Source organism: Diceros bicornis, chromosome 3 (assembly GCF_020826845.1).
Source record: "Diceros bicornis minor isolate mBicDic1 chromosome 3, mDicBic1.mat.cur, whole genome shotgun sequence".
NCBI lineage: Eukaryota > Metazoa > Chordata > Mammalia > Perissodactyla > Rhinocerotidae > Diceros > Diceros bicornis.
This window is the reverse complement of record NC_080742.1, coordinates 73,367,570-73,386,281: the sequence shown is the minus strand read 5'-3', so window position 1 is coordinate 73,386,281 and position 18,712 is coordinate 73,367,570. Positions and strand designations below refer to the sequence as shown.

Below are 18,712 nucleotides of genomic sequence, written 5' to 3'. Positions count from 1 at the left end.
AGGGTAATATTTGCAGAAAGACTTGAAAGAGGTGAGAGAGCTAGCCATGTGCCCATCTGGTGGAAGGATTTTCCAGGAAAAGGGTTAGAAGAGCAGCTCCCTGAGCAGGGAGAGGGGAGCAGGAGGTTAGGTCTGAGAGGTGAGGAGCAGAAGGGCAATCTGGTGCAGAGCTTTATAGGCAGGTATAAGGACTTTGGCTTTTACACCTTGAGTGAAAAATTGCGTAAGAATTTTGAGCAAAATACTTTCTAAAAGGATTATTCTAGCTACTGGGTTGAGAATAATAATAGCAAAATAAAAAATTAATAACAAGCACTTATGTTGTGCCATGTCCTATGCACCCAGCCAGGCACTTTACATATATTAACCCATTTAATATATTCTCGAGAGAGAGGCAAGAATGGCAGCAGGGAGACCTGTTCTGGTTATTAGTTCTTTTCTTACTGATCTATAGAAGTTCTTTATATATTCTAGTCACCACCTATCTTTTATATGTAGTGGCAAATATCTTCTCCCATTCTGCGGGTTGTTTTACTATTTAAGTTATGCCTTTTGCTATTCTATATGCATATATAGAATATATATTCCTTTGTACTTGTGTTCTCTCAATTTGTTCTGCTTTTCTTCCAATTGGCTTTTTAGCAAATGCCTTCTTTAACTCCAGTCACCCACAATTTTTGCCTAGTTATTTCCTTTTTCCCACTGCATCTGGCACAAACCTCCTTTAGCACATTTACCAAATTTCTTATTAACGCATGTCTTCATCATTGTTCTGTGAATTCCAGCATGTGAGATCCTGCCTTACAAATTATGTCCCAGTAACTAACACACAATGGGTGCTCATTGAATGTTTGTAGAAGTAAGTGGGGTGGTCTGGTATCACTTGACCTCGGAAAATGAGAAAATGGAGGATGTGAGGGAGTGAAATGGAAAAGAGTTGCAATGAGAAATGGCCTTTCACTGCATACTGCTTTGGCGCATAAGACCGAGAATACTGATCCTGGTGCTAGGAATTAACCTTTGCAACTAAGAGATCACTTAGATGTCATGATAGCTCCATGACCACCCTTACTTTACTAGACTACCCAGTGGAAGAGAGCTTGAGGAATTCGCCCACGGTTGAGGAGAGTACAAGTTCCCAGAGCGACTATGTCGGGGGTTTTTGGTAGCTTAGAGTTTTTCCCTCAACCTTGGTGCAAGCCGTCAGCGCAACACGGGCAGGAACCCAGACGTAAGACACCCAGCACAAGCCTTTTCCCCAGAGCCGGGTTTAGACGCTCGTGTACTCATTGCGCATGCGTCAATTTCCCCTCAGGAATGGGCGGGGCAGAGCTTTTGCCCCGGTAGAGATCCTGAGGGGGAGGAGCCAGGCTGTTTCCAAGGCGACGGCGCGGCGGCCTCGGTGGTGGATTGAGCGGGTCTGGGCGAGGTTCCCAGAGGGCCGCGCGTTCTCGGCTGGTCGGCGCTGTCATGGCGGGCGTGCTGAAGAAGGTGAGGCGAATGGAGGTCATTGATGGAGTTCAGACTGTGGGGGTAGAGTGGGCCTGCGGGTGGTGGCCGTATCTGCGCGGGCTTGGCGGTGCTTTTTGGGGACTCGTTTTGCTCTGCCCTTAGGGGTGACCAGTTTAGTGGCTCCGCTCGGAGAGGCAGAAAAACGCTCCGAAGAAGCGGCATTGAGAGACGGGCAGCTGGGTTTAGGCCGGTGTTAGCCCGGGGAGTGGTGGTTTTGCCCTTCTTAGCGTCGGGCCGCGCGGAATTGTAGTCAGCAGCATGAATCGTGTTTTGTTTTTGCACAGACCACTGGCCTTGTGGGATTGGCTGTATGTGAGAGTCCGCACGAGGTATGTACCTCTTTTCTTTCTTCATTACTGAGTTCCCAAGGAAGACCAGAAGCCTACCACCGTTTGTTGAAAGGTTAACGGAATGTGGGTATTTCAAGCCCAAAATTACAACTCAGCGTGAGCTCGCGAGACAGCGGTATTTACTTCGTTGATCTGGTGCCGCTCTTTTTTTTTTTGGCCGTCGTCTTTCTTAAACCACTTTTCTCTTTGACTTTTTCCATGGCATTCTCGTGGCTTCCCTTTTACTTTTGTGAGTACCTTCCCAAATCCATATCTCCATTTTCTTCCTTCCCCCGCTTTCTGCCTAGGAGCCTTAGATCCATACCGAAGATATCGCTCTAGCGATTGCCTCCTTTTGTCATCAGTTTTCCCTTTCTGGTAGGTCTTTCCCATCAGTATTCAGACATATTTCCATCTGAAAAGCCGCGCAAAATCTCCCTCGATCCTTCTCTTCCCTCCAATAATGACACCATTTCTGTCCTTTCCTTTATAGATAACTCAAAAGAGTTATCTGTACTTAAATGTCTCCTGTTTCTCTTATTTCCCTTTGAAGGCACTACAGTCAGGCTTGGTCAGAACTGCTCTTTCTTTTCAAAGTCACCATGCTGCTAAATCCAATGATCAGTTAACGCTTCTCAGCTTAATTGACCCGGTAGCAGCATTTGACACATTTGGCACTGTCTCCGTCAAGCACTTTGGTTGCTGTGCTTCATGACACCTCAGTCTCCTTGTTTTTTTCCCCTACTTTTTTGCCTTCTCCTCTTCTAGTTATTGCTCGTATCCCCACTTCCAAATTTTGGAGTTCTGGGACTTAGTTCTTGGACCTTTTCTCTATTTATATTTGCTCTCTCTTGGTGTCTGGACCCAGTGTAATGGTTTTAAATACTGACAGCTCTTGGATTTCCATATCAAACACTGACCTCTCCCTTTATGCAAATCTTCTATCTTTCATTGCTTAGTGGACATCTCCACTTAGATGTCAGACAGGTAACCCAAACTTAACATGTCCAAAAGTGCGTTCCTGATCTCCCTGAAACCTGCTCTTCTCTCAGGCTTGCTCATCTCAGTGAATGGCAGTTCCATTCTTCTAGTCACTCAAGTCAGAAACCTTGAAATCGTCTTTAATTCCTTTCTTTCTCTCACACCCCACATTTGGTACTTCGGTAAACCGTCTGGGTTCTACCTTCAAATTATAGCCAGATTTTGACCCCTTCTGACCACCTCCTTTGCTGCTACCACCTTCTCAGCCACCATCCTCACTGCTGTGGATAATTGCATTTGCTTCCTAACTGCCTCTTCCAGCTTGTCACTGCCTCAGTTTGGTCTTTTTTCAACAAACTAGAGTCAGTCTGCTAAAATGTGAGTCAGGTCATGTCACTGCTTTCCTCAAAACCCTCTGATGGCTTCCCATTTCACTCTAAATAAAAGAGTCCATACAGTGGCCTTCCAGATCACTGATAGACTTGTATTCTACTGAGTTATCTTGTTTGTTGTCTCTACCAGAATGTAGGTTTTCATGAAGGTAGAGATTTTTTTATTCTTTTGTTCCCTGCTAGAACTATGACTAGCACATAGTATGTGCTCAGTGAGTAATGTTTGTTGAGTGAATGTCTTGTACCCCTTATAAGTTCATAATGACTTTAGACTCATTATTGTCTAAAACTGAATTCATGGTTTTCCTTTTCTAATCTTCCACTGTGGATTCTGTTTTTCTTGATGGTATCAGAGTCTTTCTACTCCCCAGGCTGGGAATTTGGACGTCATAGTTGATACTTCTCTTCCCCTTGTATCTTCATGTTCATTCCAGTAACGAGTTCTCTTGATCCTTTTCTACAACGGCTCCCTGGTCTAACCTCTCTTTCCTTTTCCTACTGTTATTACCATGGTTTAGTCTCTTGCTTTTGTTTATAGGATTGCAACAACCTTGTTACTGGCCTTTCTGCCTGTCTCTCCTTCATCCAGTTCTTTTAACTCACTACTACCAGGTTAATTTTCCTGAAACACAGATCTAATCATACAGTTTCCCTAATTCTTTTAATTGCCCACAGAATAAAGCCCAAACGCTTTAACTTGGCATGCAAAACCACTTATAATCTGACTCACTTTTTCTCCAACCTTGTCTCCTAAGCATTTCCTCTGTCCTGTATTCTAGCCACGTGCTGTCCAGTAAAAATATACTGTGAGTAACAAATGTAAGCCATGTTTATAATTTTAAATTTTCTAGGAGTCACATTTTAATAAAGAAAAAGGTAAAAGCTAATAATTTATTTTACCTAACATATCCAAAATATTACATCTCAATATGTAATCAATATAAAAAATTAATGATATTTTATAGTCTTTTCATACTAAATTTTCAAAATTCAGTGTGTATTTACCCTTATAGCACATCTCAGTTCAGACTAGCCACATTCAAGTGCTCAATAGCCATATTTGGCTAGTGGCTGCTGTATTGGACAGCATCGTTGAAGGAAAATAGAACTGTGTACTGATTACTTTATGTTCTCTGTGTTTTCTGTCATTCAATCCTAGGTATGTATTCTATGTGTAAAATTGCCTTTTACATCTTTAAGTGTCCAAGTTCTGCCATCCCTCCAGGTCTGTCTCAGATGCTGCCTCTTTTATGAATCCTTCTCTTCTATTTGCTGAAGTGACTCCTCCTTCCCTTATAGAATAATAATGCTAACATTTATTGAACTTTACTGTGTGCCAGGTACTGTTCTAAGCTGTATTCACTCTGTGAAGCAGATTATTATTAACATCTCCATTTTAGAACCCAAGTCTCTTACTAGGCCTTTCTATTGTCATATGCTTTGCTGAAATTAAGAAGAAATGAGGCTATAAAACCCAACACAATTTGGATTAGGTGTTATCTGACAAGCTCTGCATTAGTATAGTAAAATATCCTCTGTTATGGAACATCATATTCAAATATATAAATAATGTCTAAATAGGTAGACTGCTTTTTAAAAATTTTTTTATTGATTTCATAGTAGTGTATAACTACTATACTTGCGAGATTCCAGTTGTACATTATTATTTTACATTATTATTTGTCAGTCACCATATAAATGTGCCCCCTCACGCCTTGTGCCCACCCCCCAATTCCCTTCCCCCTGGTAACCACCAAACTATTCTCTCTGGCTGTGTGTTAGTTTATATGCCACATATGAGAGAGGTCATGCAGTGTTTGTCTTCTCTGTCTGGCTTAAAATAGGTAGACTACTTTTTAAGAAAAATGATTCTTAGAGGCCCTCAAAGTTAGTTTGCTTATTCATATATATTGTGAATATATATATGAATGAAACTAGGTATTAGTGCTTATGGATTTTATACAATTAAAACAAATTTCAAATTAAATACAAAGAGATAATAAAAAATTCTGCATTACATATGCGTATTTATGATTATACTTACTGAACTGTTGTGAGTAGGATCTGCCATAACAACTTCTAACCATGTGACTTTACTGCTGACTGCTGTATTGAACTTGAAGTTCAGTGTGCTTCAGTATATGCTGTGCGGTGACTCAATTCTCTTGCTGCTTTTCTCTATTGAGCCTTTGGTGAAACCTTCATTCACATGGTACCAACTCAATCATAAGCATAAGCACTGAAGTATTATAAGTACATTCAGTTAAATTTGATCATACTGATAATCTACTGCTTATATAATATATATTTTATTTCTACAGACATTCAGACAAGAAAAATTGAAAAACAAAATCAGAATTTACGGTGCCTAGGACCTCAGTTTGAGAAATACTGTTAGTAAATTATTTGATTTCCAAAAAAGATTGTTAGCAATAAGTTAAAATGCAGTTTTAGTTTTGCTTGTTATCGTTACCTTTGACTTACATACAACTTTTGTTGTACATACGACATATGAAAAGTTTCCATATTTATACTCATATTTTTCCTAAGTTATAGGCAATAATTAGGGCATAGACATGAAGAAATGGCAGCAAGGAAGAGTGAAATGCTTTTTTAAAAAACAGATGTGAGTCTTTTTTTAAAATATGAGACTTTTTAAAGTGTTCATTAAATCTTTGGTGATATTTTAAACTGGAAATTTGTATGATTTGTCTTTTCAGAGGTTAAGAATATTGTACACAAAGATTCTTGATGTTCTTGAACAAATCCCTAAAAATGCAGCATATAGAAAGTATACGGAACAGATTACAAATGAGAAGCTGGGTGTGGTTAAAGCGGTAAGTAGATGACTTGATTTTGTTTTCTTTGATTTATGGTATCCAACGAAAGATGTAACAAAGAGAAATTCAGTTGCTTATTTTTTTGCATATTCTTTACCCTTTCCTCTGTTATTTCTATTCTCCTACCTTCCAAGCTTTTCTACTATCCTTTCTCCCTTTCATTCAGGAAACTTCTGTTTACTGAGTGCTTTCTATGTGCAAGGCACTATTAAATACTGGAGTGAAAGAATAAGATCAAGTCCCTTCCCTAGGTTGATATTGTAGCTTTCTTTTACTTCTCTTCCCTATCCAGTTCTTTATTGATCTTTTACTTATTTATAGATACATCAATCTTCATCTCTTTTCTCTAGTTTCAGAGTAGAGAAGAATGAAAGCAAAACAAACAAAAAATGTTTGTTGTGTTTAAAGAAAACTGTCAGAAATAACTATTTTAAAAGGTGCTTTGTTGCAAAAAGAAGAGGACCAAGTTATTGAGCATTGTTATGGACTAAATGTTTGTGTCCCCCTAAAATTTATATGTTGAAGCCCTAAAGTGTGGCTGGAATCTCTACAGAAGTAGTTCAAGTTAATGAGGTCATAAGAGTGGTGCCCTGATCCAATAGGATTAGTGTCCATATAAGAAGAGACACCAGAGAGCTCATGCTCTCTCTGCCGTGTGAGGACACAGAAAGTGGCTGTCTGCAAGCCAGAAAGAGAGCTCTCACCAGAAACCGATCCTACCAGACCTTGATCATGGACGCCCAGTCACCAGAACTGTGAGAAAATACATTTTTGCTGTTTAAGCCACCCAGTCTGTGGTATTTTGTTATGGCAGGCCAAGCAAACTAATAGACTTTACAGCTTCTAATGCAAAGGCCCTAGACAGGGACACCGTAGACTGTTTCTCATCTTTTTATACCAAGCTCTATTGCACTACTGTTAAATTCTCACACTAGCAGTTATTTCATGACTTTTATAATTATCCAAAATAGTGTTCATAAACTCCAAAAGTAATTCACATACATGTAGTAAGTGGTCCTAATATATTTGTCTTATTATTAGCTTACCAAATGTTGTAGTCCAAAGAGAATTCTTATCTTCTCCTTAGGTATACAGCAAAACAATGCAATTTGATTTGAAACTTTTATGCTTAGCTTGGTAATTCTGGAAATAATTTACAGATTAAAGTCTCTAAAGGGGAAGTTAACGTTTTTTTATTTCATGTTTTCCTTAAGGAAGATGGGCTTATGCATTTTTTTCCCATCGCAGAGTCAGAAATTTCCCTTTTTCTTTTCATGAGGTGAATGTCTTCAGCTCTGTCTTTGATTTTTTCTCTGCTTTCCTTTTCCATAACCTTGTTCCCCTTCAATCATTTCTTTTCTCTTTTTAGCCTCCCATTTTATTATCAACTTTCACCTAGCCTCAAAAATGTATTTAGCTTGTTCTTACCTTAAAACGAAAACAGTATCCTTACATTTTCCTTTACTTTTGCCCTATTTTTCTCTTTACTAGCCAGTGTCAACTGAAGAATCGTTTACTGTCATTACTTTCATTTATTGGTTCTAAAATCCTTTTCTCTGACCTGGGCTATCTCAATTGCCTTATAACTAATTGGTCTGTGTATAGTTCCATCGTACTTCATTATATGCCCCACGCTGCCAATAGAGTGAGTTTTTTAAATACATAAATCTGATCATGGTATCTTCCTGCTTAACAACCTTACTATGATTTCCTGTTCAGTGTTTCTCAAAGGCTGAGTTTAAGGATCTATGCTGGGCTGGTTGTGTGAAACTTACCTAGCTACCTTTATCTGCATGATTTTGATGTACAGCAATAATAGTTGTATTGCTGATTCCTGTTTTTAGTAAAATTATCAGAGACTTTTAACCCCCCATAGAGCCACACAAAAAGTTCTTCAGTGAATATTGTTAGGATTATAAAGTATTTATTTACTAAGCCTAAAATGGAAATAAAAGTAAATATTTTTTAGATTATACTAGGGAGATAGTAATAGCATATTGGTGAAAAGCATTGGTTTGTAGCTTGTCTAAAATTTTCATCTCAGCTTTAATACTTACTTGCTGAGTGACTATTGGCCTATTGCCCATTTTCTCTGTCTCAATTTCCTCATCCATAACTTGTGTATAATAATACCTACCTTGAACACTTACTGTTAGGACTAAATAAAGTGATATTTGTACAGTGCTTAACACAGTTGCAAGCATGTAATGAGCGTTCAGTACATGGTACCTTATTAAGCTTAATGTCACACCATTGATAAATAAAAGTCGCATTATTGCCTCACCTTCAGTAAGACAGATTTTGAATTGTTTTTCTAACACAGGCTTTTCCTGAGTTGAAAATATTGTTGAGCATTCCTTGCCTTCTTTACCTTCACCCTCCTGGGTCTCTTGTAACAGTGACCAGCTTCCCTGTTTTGTTTTTGATTTTTGGCTTCATAGCTCAGTTAATTCTGAGTTAAACAATCTTTCTCAAACATGTTAATCTGCTTTTTTTCCCTTTCTTTTCCAACAACTTTTTATTTAAGAAACACTGAATGCCTGTTATATGCCATATATGGCTCTAGGCATGGAAGCTAGTGCCCACATGGCAATAAACAAAACAGATAAAAATCTCCGCCTTCTGGGATATTACATATTAATGATGGGAGGCAAAGAAAGAAAGAAAATAACTAAGTGAATGTAGAAGTACGTCACATAGTGTAGGCTTACCTCATTTTATTGCGCTTTGCTTTATTGCACTTCACAGATACTGCAGTTTTTACAAGTTGAAGGTTTGTGGCAACCCTGCGTCACGCAAGTCTATCGGTGCCGTTTTTCCAACAGCATTTGCTCACTTCATGTCTCTCTGTCATGTTTTGGTAATTCTCGCAATATTTCGGACTTTTTCATTATTATTGTTTGTTATGATCTGTGATCAGTGATCTTTGATGTTACTATTGTAATTGTTTTGGGTTGCCACGAACCACGCCCATATGTGATGGTAAACTGAATTGCGAAATCTTGTATGTGTTCTGACTGCTCCACCAACTGGCCATTCCCCTCTCTCTCCTTCTCCTCAGGCCTCTCTATTTGAGACACAACGATATTGAAATTAGACCAATTAATAATCCTACAATGGCTTCTTAAGTGTTCAAGTGAAAGGAAGAGTCACATGTCTCTTACTTTAAATCAAAAGCTGGAAATGATTAAGCTTAGTGAGGAAGGCATGTCAAAAGCCAAGATAGCCCGAAAGCTAGGCCTCTTCTGCCAAACAGTTAGCAAAGTCATGAATGCAAAGGAAAAATTCTTAAAGAAAATTAAAAGTGCTGCTTGAGAACACATGAATGATAAGAAATCAAAACAGCCTTATTGCTGATACGGAGAAAGTTTAGTGGTCTGGATAGATGATCAAACTAGCCACAACATTCTCTTAAGCCAAAGCCTAAGCCAGAGGAAGGCCCTAACTCCGTTCAATTCTGTGAAGGCTGAGAGAGGTGAGGAAGCTGCAGAAGAAAAGTTTGAAGCCAGCAGAGCTTGGTTCATGAGGATTAAGGAAAGAAGTCTTCTCCATAACATAAGTGCAAAGTGAAGCAGCAAGTGCTGATGTAGAAGCTGCACAAGTTATCCAGAAGATCTAACTACGATAGTTAATGAAGGAGGCTACCCTAAACAGCAGGTTTCCCATGTACACAAAACAGCCTTATGTTGGAAGGAGATGCCATCTAGGACTTGCATAGCTAGAGAGGAGAAGTCACTGCCTGGCTTCAAAGCTTCAAAGGACAGGCTGATTCTTCTTAGGGCCTAATGCAGCTGGTGACTTTAAGTTGAAGCCAGTGCTCATTTACCATTATGAAAATCCTGGGGCCCTTAAGAATTATGCTAAATCTACTCTGCCTGTGCTCTAGAAATGTGACAACAAAGCCTGGATGACAGCACATCTATTTACAGTGTGGTTTACTGAATATTTTAAACCCACTATTGAGATCTGCTGCTCAGAAAAAAAGATTTTCAAACTATTACAGTTCATTGACAATGTACCTGGTCACCCAAGAGCTCTGATGGAGATGTACAACAAGATTAATGTTGTTTTCATGCCTGCTAACACAACATCCATTCTGCAGCATATGGATCAAGGATTAATTTTGACTTTCAAGTCTTATTATTTAAGAAATACATTTTGTATGGCTGTACTGCCATAGATAGTGATGGCTCTGATGGATCTGGGCAAAGTAAATTGAAAACCTTATGGAAAGGATTCACCATTCTAGATGCTGTTAAGAACATACATGATTCATGAGAAGAGATCAAAATATCAGCATTAACAGGAGTTTGGAAGAAGTTGATCCCAGCCCTCATAAATAACTTTGAGGGGTTCAAGCCTTCAGTGGAGGAGGTAACTGCAGATGAGGTAGAAATAGCAAGAGAATTAGAATTAGAAGTGGAACCTGAAGATGTGACTGAATTGCTGCAGTCTCATGATAAAACTTGAACGTTGCTTCTTATGGATGAGCAAAGAAAGTGGTTTCTTGAGGTAGAATCTACGCCGGTTGAAGATGCTGTGAAGACTGATGAAATGACAACAATGGATTTAGAATATTACATAAACTTAGTTGATAAAGCAGCGGCAGGGTTTGAGAGGATTAAATTTTCAAAGAAGTTCTACTGTGGGTAAAATACGTATCAAACGGCATTGCATGCTACAGAGAAATTGTGAAAGGAAGAGTCAATCGATGTGACAAACTTCATTGTTGTCTTATTTTAAGAATTGCCACAGCTACCCCAGCCTTCAGCAGCCTCCTCCCGATCGGGTAGCAGCCCTCAACATCAAGGCAAGACCCTCCAGCAGCAAAAAGATTATGACTTGCTGAAGGCTCAGATGATGAGTGACATTTTTTAACAATAAAGTATTTTTAAATTAAGGTATATACATTGTTTAGATATAATGCTATTGCATGCTTAATAGACTACAATATAGTGTAAACATAACTTTTATGTGTACTGGAAAACCAAAAATTTGGGCGACTCACTTTATTGCAATATTTGCTTTATTGTGGTGGTCTGGAACAGAATCCACAGTATCTCTGAGGTATGCCTGTATGTTAGAAGATAGTAAGTGCAGTGAAGGGGAAAAAAAGGATAAATTATATGTACTAGGTGATGATGGATGTTACAATATATATTAGTTTCCTATGGCTGCTGTAACAAATTACCACAAACTTGGTGGCTTAAAACAATAGAAATTGATTTTCTTACATTTCTGGAAGCCAGAAGTCTAAAATCAGTATCAGAGGCCCAAATCAAGAACGTTCCCTTTGGATGCTCTAGGGTAAAATCCGTTCCTTGCCTCTTCCAGCTCTGGTGGCTTTTGGCATTCCTTGCCTTGTGGCCGCGTCACTCTAATCTCTGCCTCTGCGGTCACATTACTTTGTCCTCTTTTATGTGTAATTTCCTCTGCCTCTGTCTTATAAGGACACCTGTAATTGTATTTAGGGCCCACTCGGGTAATCTAAGATAATTTCCCCATCTCAAGACTCTTAATCACATCTACAAAGTATTTGCCTTGTAAGGTACATTCATAGGTTCCAGGGAGTAGTTCATGTACATCTTGTGGGACATTATTCAGCCTACCACAATATAAATTGTCGTCAGAGTGGTCCTCACTAAGAAGATGATATATTAGCAAAGACTCGGATGGAAGTGAAGGAACAAGCCATACAGATATCCTGGGTCAACCAGCGGATGCTCTGAGGCAGGAACATGCCAATTCCTGTAGAAAATATCTTTGTTTTTTTCCTCCCTCTTTTCATTGCAATTATGGGCCAGAAAAACCACTGTATTATTTAAACCTTATTTACATACGCATGTGTGTGTATAGGACATCTGGCTCTCAAAAAGTTCGGTCTACTAGAAAGTAAATAAATATATGTCATTGAATGTTATAGGTGCTATATTAGCATTTCTTTTTTAAAAACCTTTTATTGAAGAATAATGTACATAAAGAAACGTGCAGTAATCATAAATGTAAAGCCTGATGAATTTTCACAAAGTAGTCTCACCTATGTTAACACCAAATCCAAAAAGAGGACATTTCCAGAATGCCAAAATCCTCGCTTGTTCTCCAAGATACTATCCTGAAGATAACTCCGCTTCTGACCTCTAACACCACAGAATCATTTTGCTTGGTTTTGAACTTTCTATAAATGGAATCGTCAGTATGTATTCTTTTGTGTCTGGTTTCTTTTGCTTAATATTGTTTGAGAAAATCATCTATGTTATTTTGTATAGTTGTAGTTTGTTCATTCTCATTGCTATATAGTATTCTATTATATCCAAATACTATAATTTATTCATTCTATTATATATAGTCATTTGGATTGTTTCTAGTTTGGGGCTATAATTTGTGCTGCTGTGAGCATTCTTGGACATGTCATTTGGTTAATGTATTGTGCATTTCTGTGTGGTGTATACCTAGGAGTGGAATTCTGAGTCATTGGGTAGCATTTATTTTTAATGCTAATGCTCTCAGAGGAAATAGAGGAAATACTAAGAAAATAAAGTGGTATTTTTAAAATCCATATTTTAGAAAGTCTGAATTAGGCATCATATTTCTTACCCTTAATGAACATATCAGTAAGCATTTAACACTTTAAATATCAAGATAGAAAAGCAATAAAGTAGTAGAGAGATGAAATGAGTTTCCACCGAATATTTGGTAAAAATTAGTAAGGGTATGATAAAAGAAAGATTAATTATGTTTGTTATATTAAGTGCTTTTTTTATATGTGAGTTTTTAAAATATATGATATTGAAACATTCAGATGTTCTGTTCCTTTGTTTAAATATTTTTGTATTTTTTTCCCTTAAATTATAGGAACCAGATGTTCAAAAATTAGAAGACAAACTTCAGGGTGGCCAAATAGAAGAGGTGATTCTTCAGGTAAAGAAAAAGTTGAATATTTAGATGTTTGACTTTAAATGTTCAGAGGCACAAAACTGACATTCCAGAAAGAAAGGAAAACTAAATTTATTTATTTATATCAACTCATCAAATATAAGACTAATCACGTACAGGAAATACTTCTAACATGTGTATGTCAGTTAAATATTTATCATTGATTATAACTTGAATTTATGAGACTTCTGTTGCAAGTGTGGAGTTTGATACTCTTTGAATTTAATCAGCATGTTATTGTTAACCTTACCTTAGTTCAAATTAGTAACACAATATTACTGTTATTTGAATAATTTCATCTTTTCAGATACAAATACTTTTAAGTTTTAAAGGTGTGATATATTTTTGTATGGAAAAATATAGATCTTTTGAATCACAAAATTAAAATATACTTTAATTTTTGTTTTTGACTGTTGGATTAACACATGTATGCTGGTAAGAATGCTACAATATTTAATTAAATCAGGGGAAATGATGCCTTTTAAAAAATTAGTTGTGCATTTTTTCCCCAATTACTAGTAAGATTAAACTTATAAAATATTTTTGTATTTCGTGTTTTATAAATTATATCATTAATATTTCACTCAAACTAAAAGCAAGCATCATTTGTTTTTAGTGATTTTCTCATATATTTCTTTTGAGTGTTTTTTAAAATAAAAGAAATATTAACCTTAAACTTTTGCCATATTGTCTGTACATTTCTTTTTAGTCTGTTCTTTGTCTTTTGACTTCAATTGAATATTTTCTCCTATATGTAGAGGTTTTTAAAATTTTTCTTTGGTCTAAGCACCCTCACTCTGAGTTCGTCACCTCCCCCACCCCCCAGCCCCCCATATTATAGATTTAGGATGTCTTCCTTTATAAGGGTCTGATAAATTCTCAATTCTGTTTCATTTAATTTTTACATTTTTTTGTGTTTTTTAAAAATGTCACCATTTCTTCTTAAGTTTTCTTGCCTTTTATCAAAGGACAAATAAAAGGAGATATTGGGTAGTACTGGAGATGATAGGGAGGTATGTCGCCAACAGACATCATATAAGCATTCAAAAGACTTGTTCGGTGCCTCTGTTAAAAGAGGACTAGGGCATTCAGACAGCTTTCTGTGCCTGTAGACTGTTTTAGGCATTCAAGGGCCTATTTTTCTGTCCTTTGTATTCATTGGCTAGATTGACCTTGGTACTAGGTGTGGTGTTATGGGAACTCGCTGCAAACTTCTTGTTGTCCTCTTCCTGTTCCTCTTTCTTTTCTACCTGATTTCACTTTGATCATGACTTTAGTTGATAAAGTAATCTATCATGCAATTATAGTCTTAGGGTGCATGAAGTGTTTTTAAGTTAGCTGTGCAGTTCTCCACATTTTCATGGGTGATATTAAGGTTAAATTAATTTTAATGTTTTATTTAATGCATTATATCTAAAATATTATCATTGAAACATATAATCAACATAAAAAATTGAGATATTTCACATTCTTTTTTTATACTAAGTGTTTAAATTATGGTGTGTATTTTATACTTGCAGCACATCTGAATTTGAACTAGCTAGGTGTCAAGTGCTCACTCAGTAGGCACATGTAGGTGGTGGCAGCCATATTGAACAGTCCATTTCTAGAGGGATCTTATGAGAGAAATGAGGAAAGGATAGAGTGTTAGACGCCAGAGAAGAGGGAGGGTGTCGGCAACAGGAGCCACGTGTAGCTGGGTCCAGCTCCCTGAAATAGGGCTGACCTCAATCATGTTCAGGTCTACGCACCCTCCCCATGCTGTACAGTACTTTGGGGGCATAGAGAAAGCATGAACGTTCAAGAGACCCAGGCCAAAGGGCAGTCAGGGAAACAGCCACCCTAAGGGATATTTTTTTTGTTTGTTTTTCGGTGAGGAAGATTGGCCCTGAGCTAACATCTGTTGCCACTCTTCCTCTTTTTGCTGAGGAAGATTGGCTCTGAGCTAACATCGGTGCCCATCTTCCTCTATTTTGTATGTGGGATACTACCACAGCAGGGCTTGATGAGCGGTGCGTCAGTCTGCGCCCGGGATTCGAACTTGTGAATCCTGGGCTGCCAAAGTGGAGTGTGCGAACTTAACCATTACACCACTGGGCCGGCCCCCCAAGGGATATTTTTAATCAGTATTTATCCTATTTTCTCATTTCAGCACTAGTAAATACCTCTGCCCCCAGATTTCCATTAATCTACTCTTTAATTTGTTGTTTGTATACATTTTAGACTGTTGCTGCTAAACATAGATTGGCTGTTCTTCACCACTGGCATAAATGAGGCATTGTCTTTTAACTATAGAATTATAGCCTCTGATAGAATCTAAGCACTTATTCTGTGTTTGAATTTTTTCTGTGATGTCCTGATAAGTGTTCAACAGTGTTCTTCTTGTAAGTTGGCCAGAGTTGTCATAAGTCTTTTTGTTGTAGGAAAAATGTGAAATAAAAAGATACCTAAAATATATTTGCTAAATATGTTATAAATTGTGTTTGAAAGGAAAAATTAAATGTAACATTATCTGATTAAGGAAGCTAATTCAATCAGTAAATATTTTTTGTGCACCATTGTATTCTCTTACATTCCATAGATCACTGTTTTACAAATTGTAGGTCTCAAGTGATTATGGGTCATGAAATCAGTTAGATGGGTTGTGACTAGCATATTTTAAAAAATACAATGGAAAATAGAGTGTATTACAGCAAGCAAAGGTAATGATATTTTTAGTTGTTTTAGTTATATGTATGTATTGTCGATCCTTTAGTAAAATGTATTTTCTTTTTACTGTGGGCCGTGGTAAAATAAAGTTAGAAAGCCATTGACATAGATTAAGAGACATACTTCTGATCCTCAAAGAATTTATAGTCTAACGGTGAAACAGACGATTATGATTGATAAGTCATCAACTAAACTTTTGAACAATCTAACAGCAAATTTTGTGTGTGTGTGTGTGTGTGTGTGTGTGTGAGGAAGATCAGCCCTTAGCTAACATCCATGTCAATCCTCCTCTTTTTTTTTTTTGTGCTGAGGAGGACTGGCCCTGGGCTAACATCCGTGCCTATCTTCCTCCACTTTATATGGGACGCCGCCACAGCATGGCCTAACAAGCGGTGAATTGGCGCGCGCTCGGGATCCGGACCCGGGCTGCCAGCAGCGGAGCGCGCGCGCTTAACCGCTATGCCACGGGACCGGCCCCCTCTAATAGCAAATTTTAATCAAATAGAAGAAATCAAAAGCCATCCTTTCTTACTCATGATTGTCTAGTTGTGAAAATTAAGGTAATTGAATGATGTTCAACATTTGATAGTGAAACAGCCTATTATTAGGTATTAATATGAAAGTAGTAGCTGTAATAGTTATATTTCAGTTATTAGCTATGATAAATTATCTATTAAGCAATATAATCAAATTATCTTTTTAAAAAATTTTATTAACAGGCTGAAAATGAACTAAGTCTGGCGAGAAAAATGGTACAGTGGAAACCATGGGAGCCTTTAGTGGAGGAACCTCCTGTCAACCAGTGGAAATGGCCAATATAATCAGCATTAAATGACTTGTGTGTTGATGGGCAACTGATGTAATTAAATGTTCTATTAAAAATATTAATGTATATTAAAAACATTAAAAATGTTTCCATATTATTGACATAATCAAGAAAACTGATACAGAACATATTTAGGAGACTTGTTCAAATTGATGATTATGGTAATAGGGCCTTGTGAATCACTTTTTGATTTATAAAGCATCCATTCAAATTATTTCAAAGGTGATATTTTTTTAAACAGAGGTTGTGGGAAGATTTGAAAGTTAGTTGGAAAAATTCCTATAGATTTTCAATGCAGAGGCCGTATTTGAAAGGTGAAGTATTTTTAGTAGTATTTCAAACACATAATTTTTTTTATTCTGAAAAAAACAGAAAAGCTACTTAATTATTATTGTTGTTTAAACAAATTTATAGGTTACTGTTTGAAGTGAAATAGTAAAAATCATCAAATTAGAATTCATTATACACTTGAGGAAATTGATTTGGTATTTGAAAGAAAGATTTCTTATTTATAGTGGTAGTTGGAAAAACTTTTTCTTTTGTCTCATTTAAGGAAGTTAGCTTTCTGGCCCTAGCCTTTAGTTTTCTTGATCAACCAAACTACATTAGGATAGAGATGGAATTTCTATAAAAGAAGAGAGATTAAGAGTTCTTAAAGTTTATCCAGCATATGGCTAGGCTTATATTCAAAATATCTTGGTCAGATGGTTGTATCTTCAAAGTAGAATCACTAAGTAGTTTTCACTAAATTTCCAGCATGAGTGCAGCTGGGTATCAAAGAAGAGAAATGCTGTTCAAAGAAAGAAGCAGTTGGCAAGCTTATGGTTAAACAAAAAAAATTACTTTTCATATGTCCTCACCTTTTCTTTCTAGCCCCCTACCATTTTTAAATACTTATATTTGATATTTATCTTCAAAGATAACCCTTTTGTTTTTGTGTATATATATATATATGTGTGCATGTGCGTGTGTGTTTTGCTATCTCTTGTGGCAAAGCAGAATCTTTCAGAATTTTCAGAATAGGAAAAAAAATTGTATTTTTCTTTTTTCCAATGTATTTCTACCCTTATAGAGCTGTAAATTGAATGCTAAATAAATGTTAAATTGAAGCGGATTGAGTTACTTTTTAGCAGTCAAACTGCAAGAGAAAGCTTCTATGGGGAAGTGGGAAAAGCATCAGAGGGGGAGTCAGAAGTCCAGGGGCTCTCATTCCCATGGTTCTAGTGCCATCAGGAACTCAGTGACTAAGTGGAGGGAATTGTCAACCTCTCAGAGTGGCTGTTTCCTTCCCTGTGAAAGAAGTCGAATTTATGATTTATAACTTCCTTTTCAGTTCTAAAGATTTGCTTCAATCTATAATACACTACATTTATTGAGGTCAAAATATATGATCCTAAGGCATGTTTGCATAGATGCTTTCAAGCTAATTTTCTAACCATTTTTTCAGGTCCTTTGGGCACATAAAAATGGAAAGATGGCTTGATGTGCTTTTGTCATACTTTCAGCCCCACTTTCTCCCATGATTCTTCGGCGTCTTATCTATTACACCAAAAGAAGTCATGTGGCTGTTAATAAAAGAGGACCTTATTGATGTTTGCATTAGAAATGCTAGTTGTAGAATAGTAGTAGTAGTCATAGTAATAATATAATAATAGCTAATGTTAATGTTTGTCAGGCACTGTTCTAAGTACCTGACTAATTTCACTCCTTAAGTCTGCACTACAACTCTTAAGAGTAACATCTTGCAAATTATCTCTCTTTTTCCAGATAAGGAAACCAGAATCCAGTGTGAGTAGTGCTCCTCTGCAATTGTGCAGCATGGGGACCCTGGAGAAACTGAGGCAAAGAGATGGTGTAATAACATACCCAAGGTCACATAGGCAGTAAGATGTGGAGCTACATTTTGAACCTAGACAGTCTTGCCCCCGAACTCATGCCCCTGATTATATTCTTTCTGAATATGCTTAGGATGCTGTCACTCCTGCCTGAACTGTATGGGCTGCACCTAAAGAACCTAGATCGTGCCTTCTTGATTTTTTCTGTCAAAGTACCTGTAAAGAACAAATGTGAACAGAAGTAGTATATAGGATTTCATTTTGTGCAAAAATCCTCATATGGGTCACAGGCAGGTAATGTTAATGGGGTAGGTATCTAAAAGGCATTGCGATGTGGTCCAGCATTCTTTTACGT

The 18,712-nt window shown here is 37.2% G+C and overlaps 1 protein-coding gene across 1 annotated transcript; it reads left to right on the top strand.

The window, feature by feature from the left end:
- Nucleotides 1-1,434: 1,434 nt before the first annotated feature.
- On the top strand, nucleotides 1,435-17,636 carry NDUFA5 (NADH:ubiquinone oxidoreductase subunit A5). Its single transcript, XM_058529161.1, has 5 exons — nucleotides 1,435-1,491; nucleotides 1,797-1,841; nucleotides 5,935-6,051; nucleotides 12,907-12,972; nucleotides 16,416-17,636. The coding sequence occupies exons 1-5, from the start codon at nucleotides 1,471-1,473 to the stop codon at nucleotides 16,515-16,517; spliced, it is 351 nt and encodes a 116-aa protein (XP_058385144.1). The 5' UTR covers nucleotides 1,435-1,470; the 3' UTR covers nucleotides 16,518-17,636.
- Nucleotides 17,637-18,712: the final 1,076 nt, after the last annotated feature.

Coding starts and splice junctions, on each gene's coding strand:
- NDUFA5 (XM_058529161.1), top strand. CDS start 1,471: ATGGCGGGCGTGCTGAAGAAG. Junction 1,492..1,796: donor TGGCGGGCGTGCTGAAGAAG/GTGAGGCGAATG, acceptor GTTTTTGCACAG/ACCACTGGCCTTGTGGGATT. Junction 1,842..5,934: donor TATGTGAGAGTCCGCACGAG/GTATGTACCTCT, acceptor TTGTCTTTTCAG/AGGTTAAGAATATTGTACAC.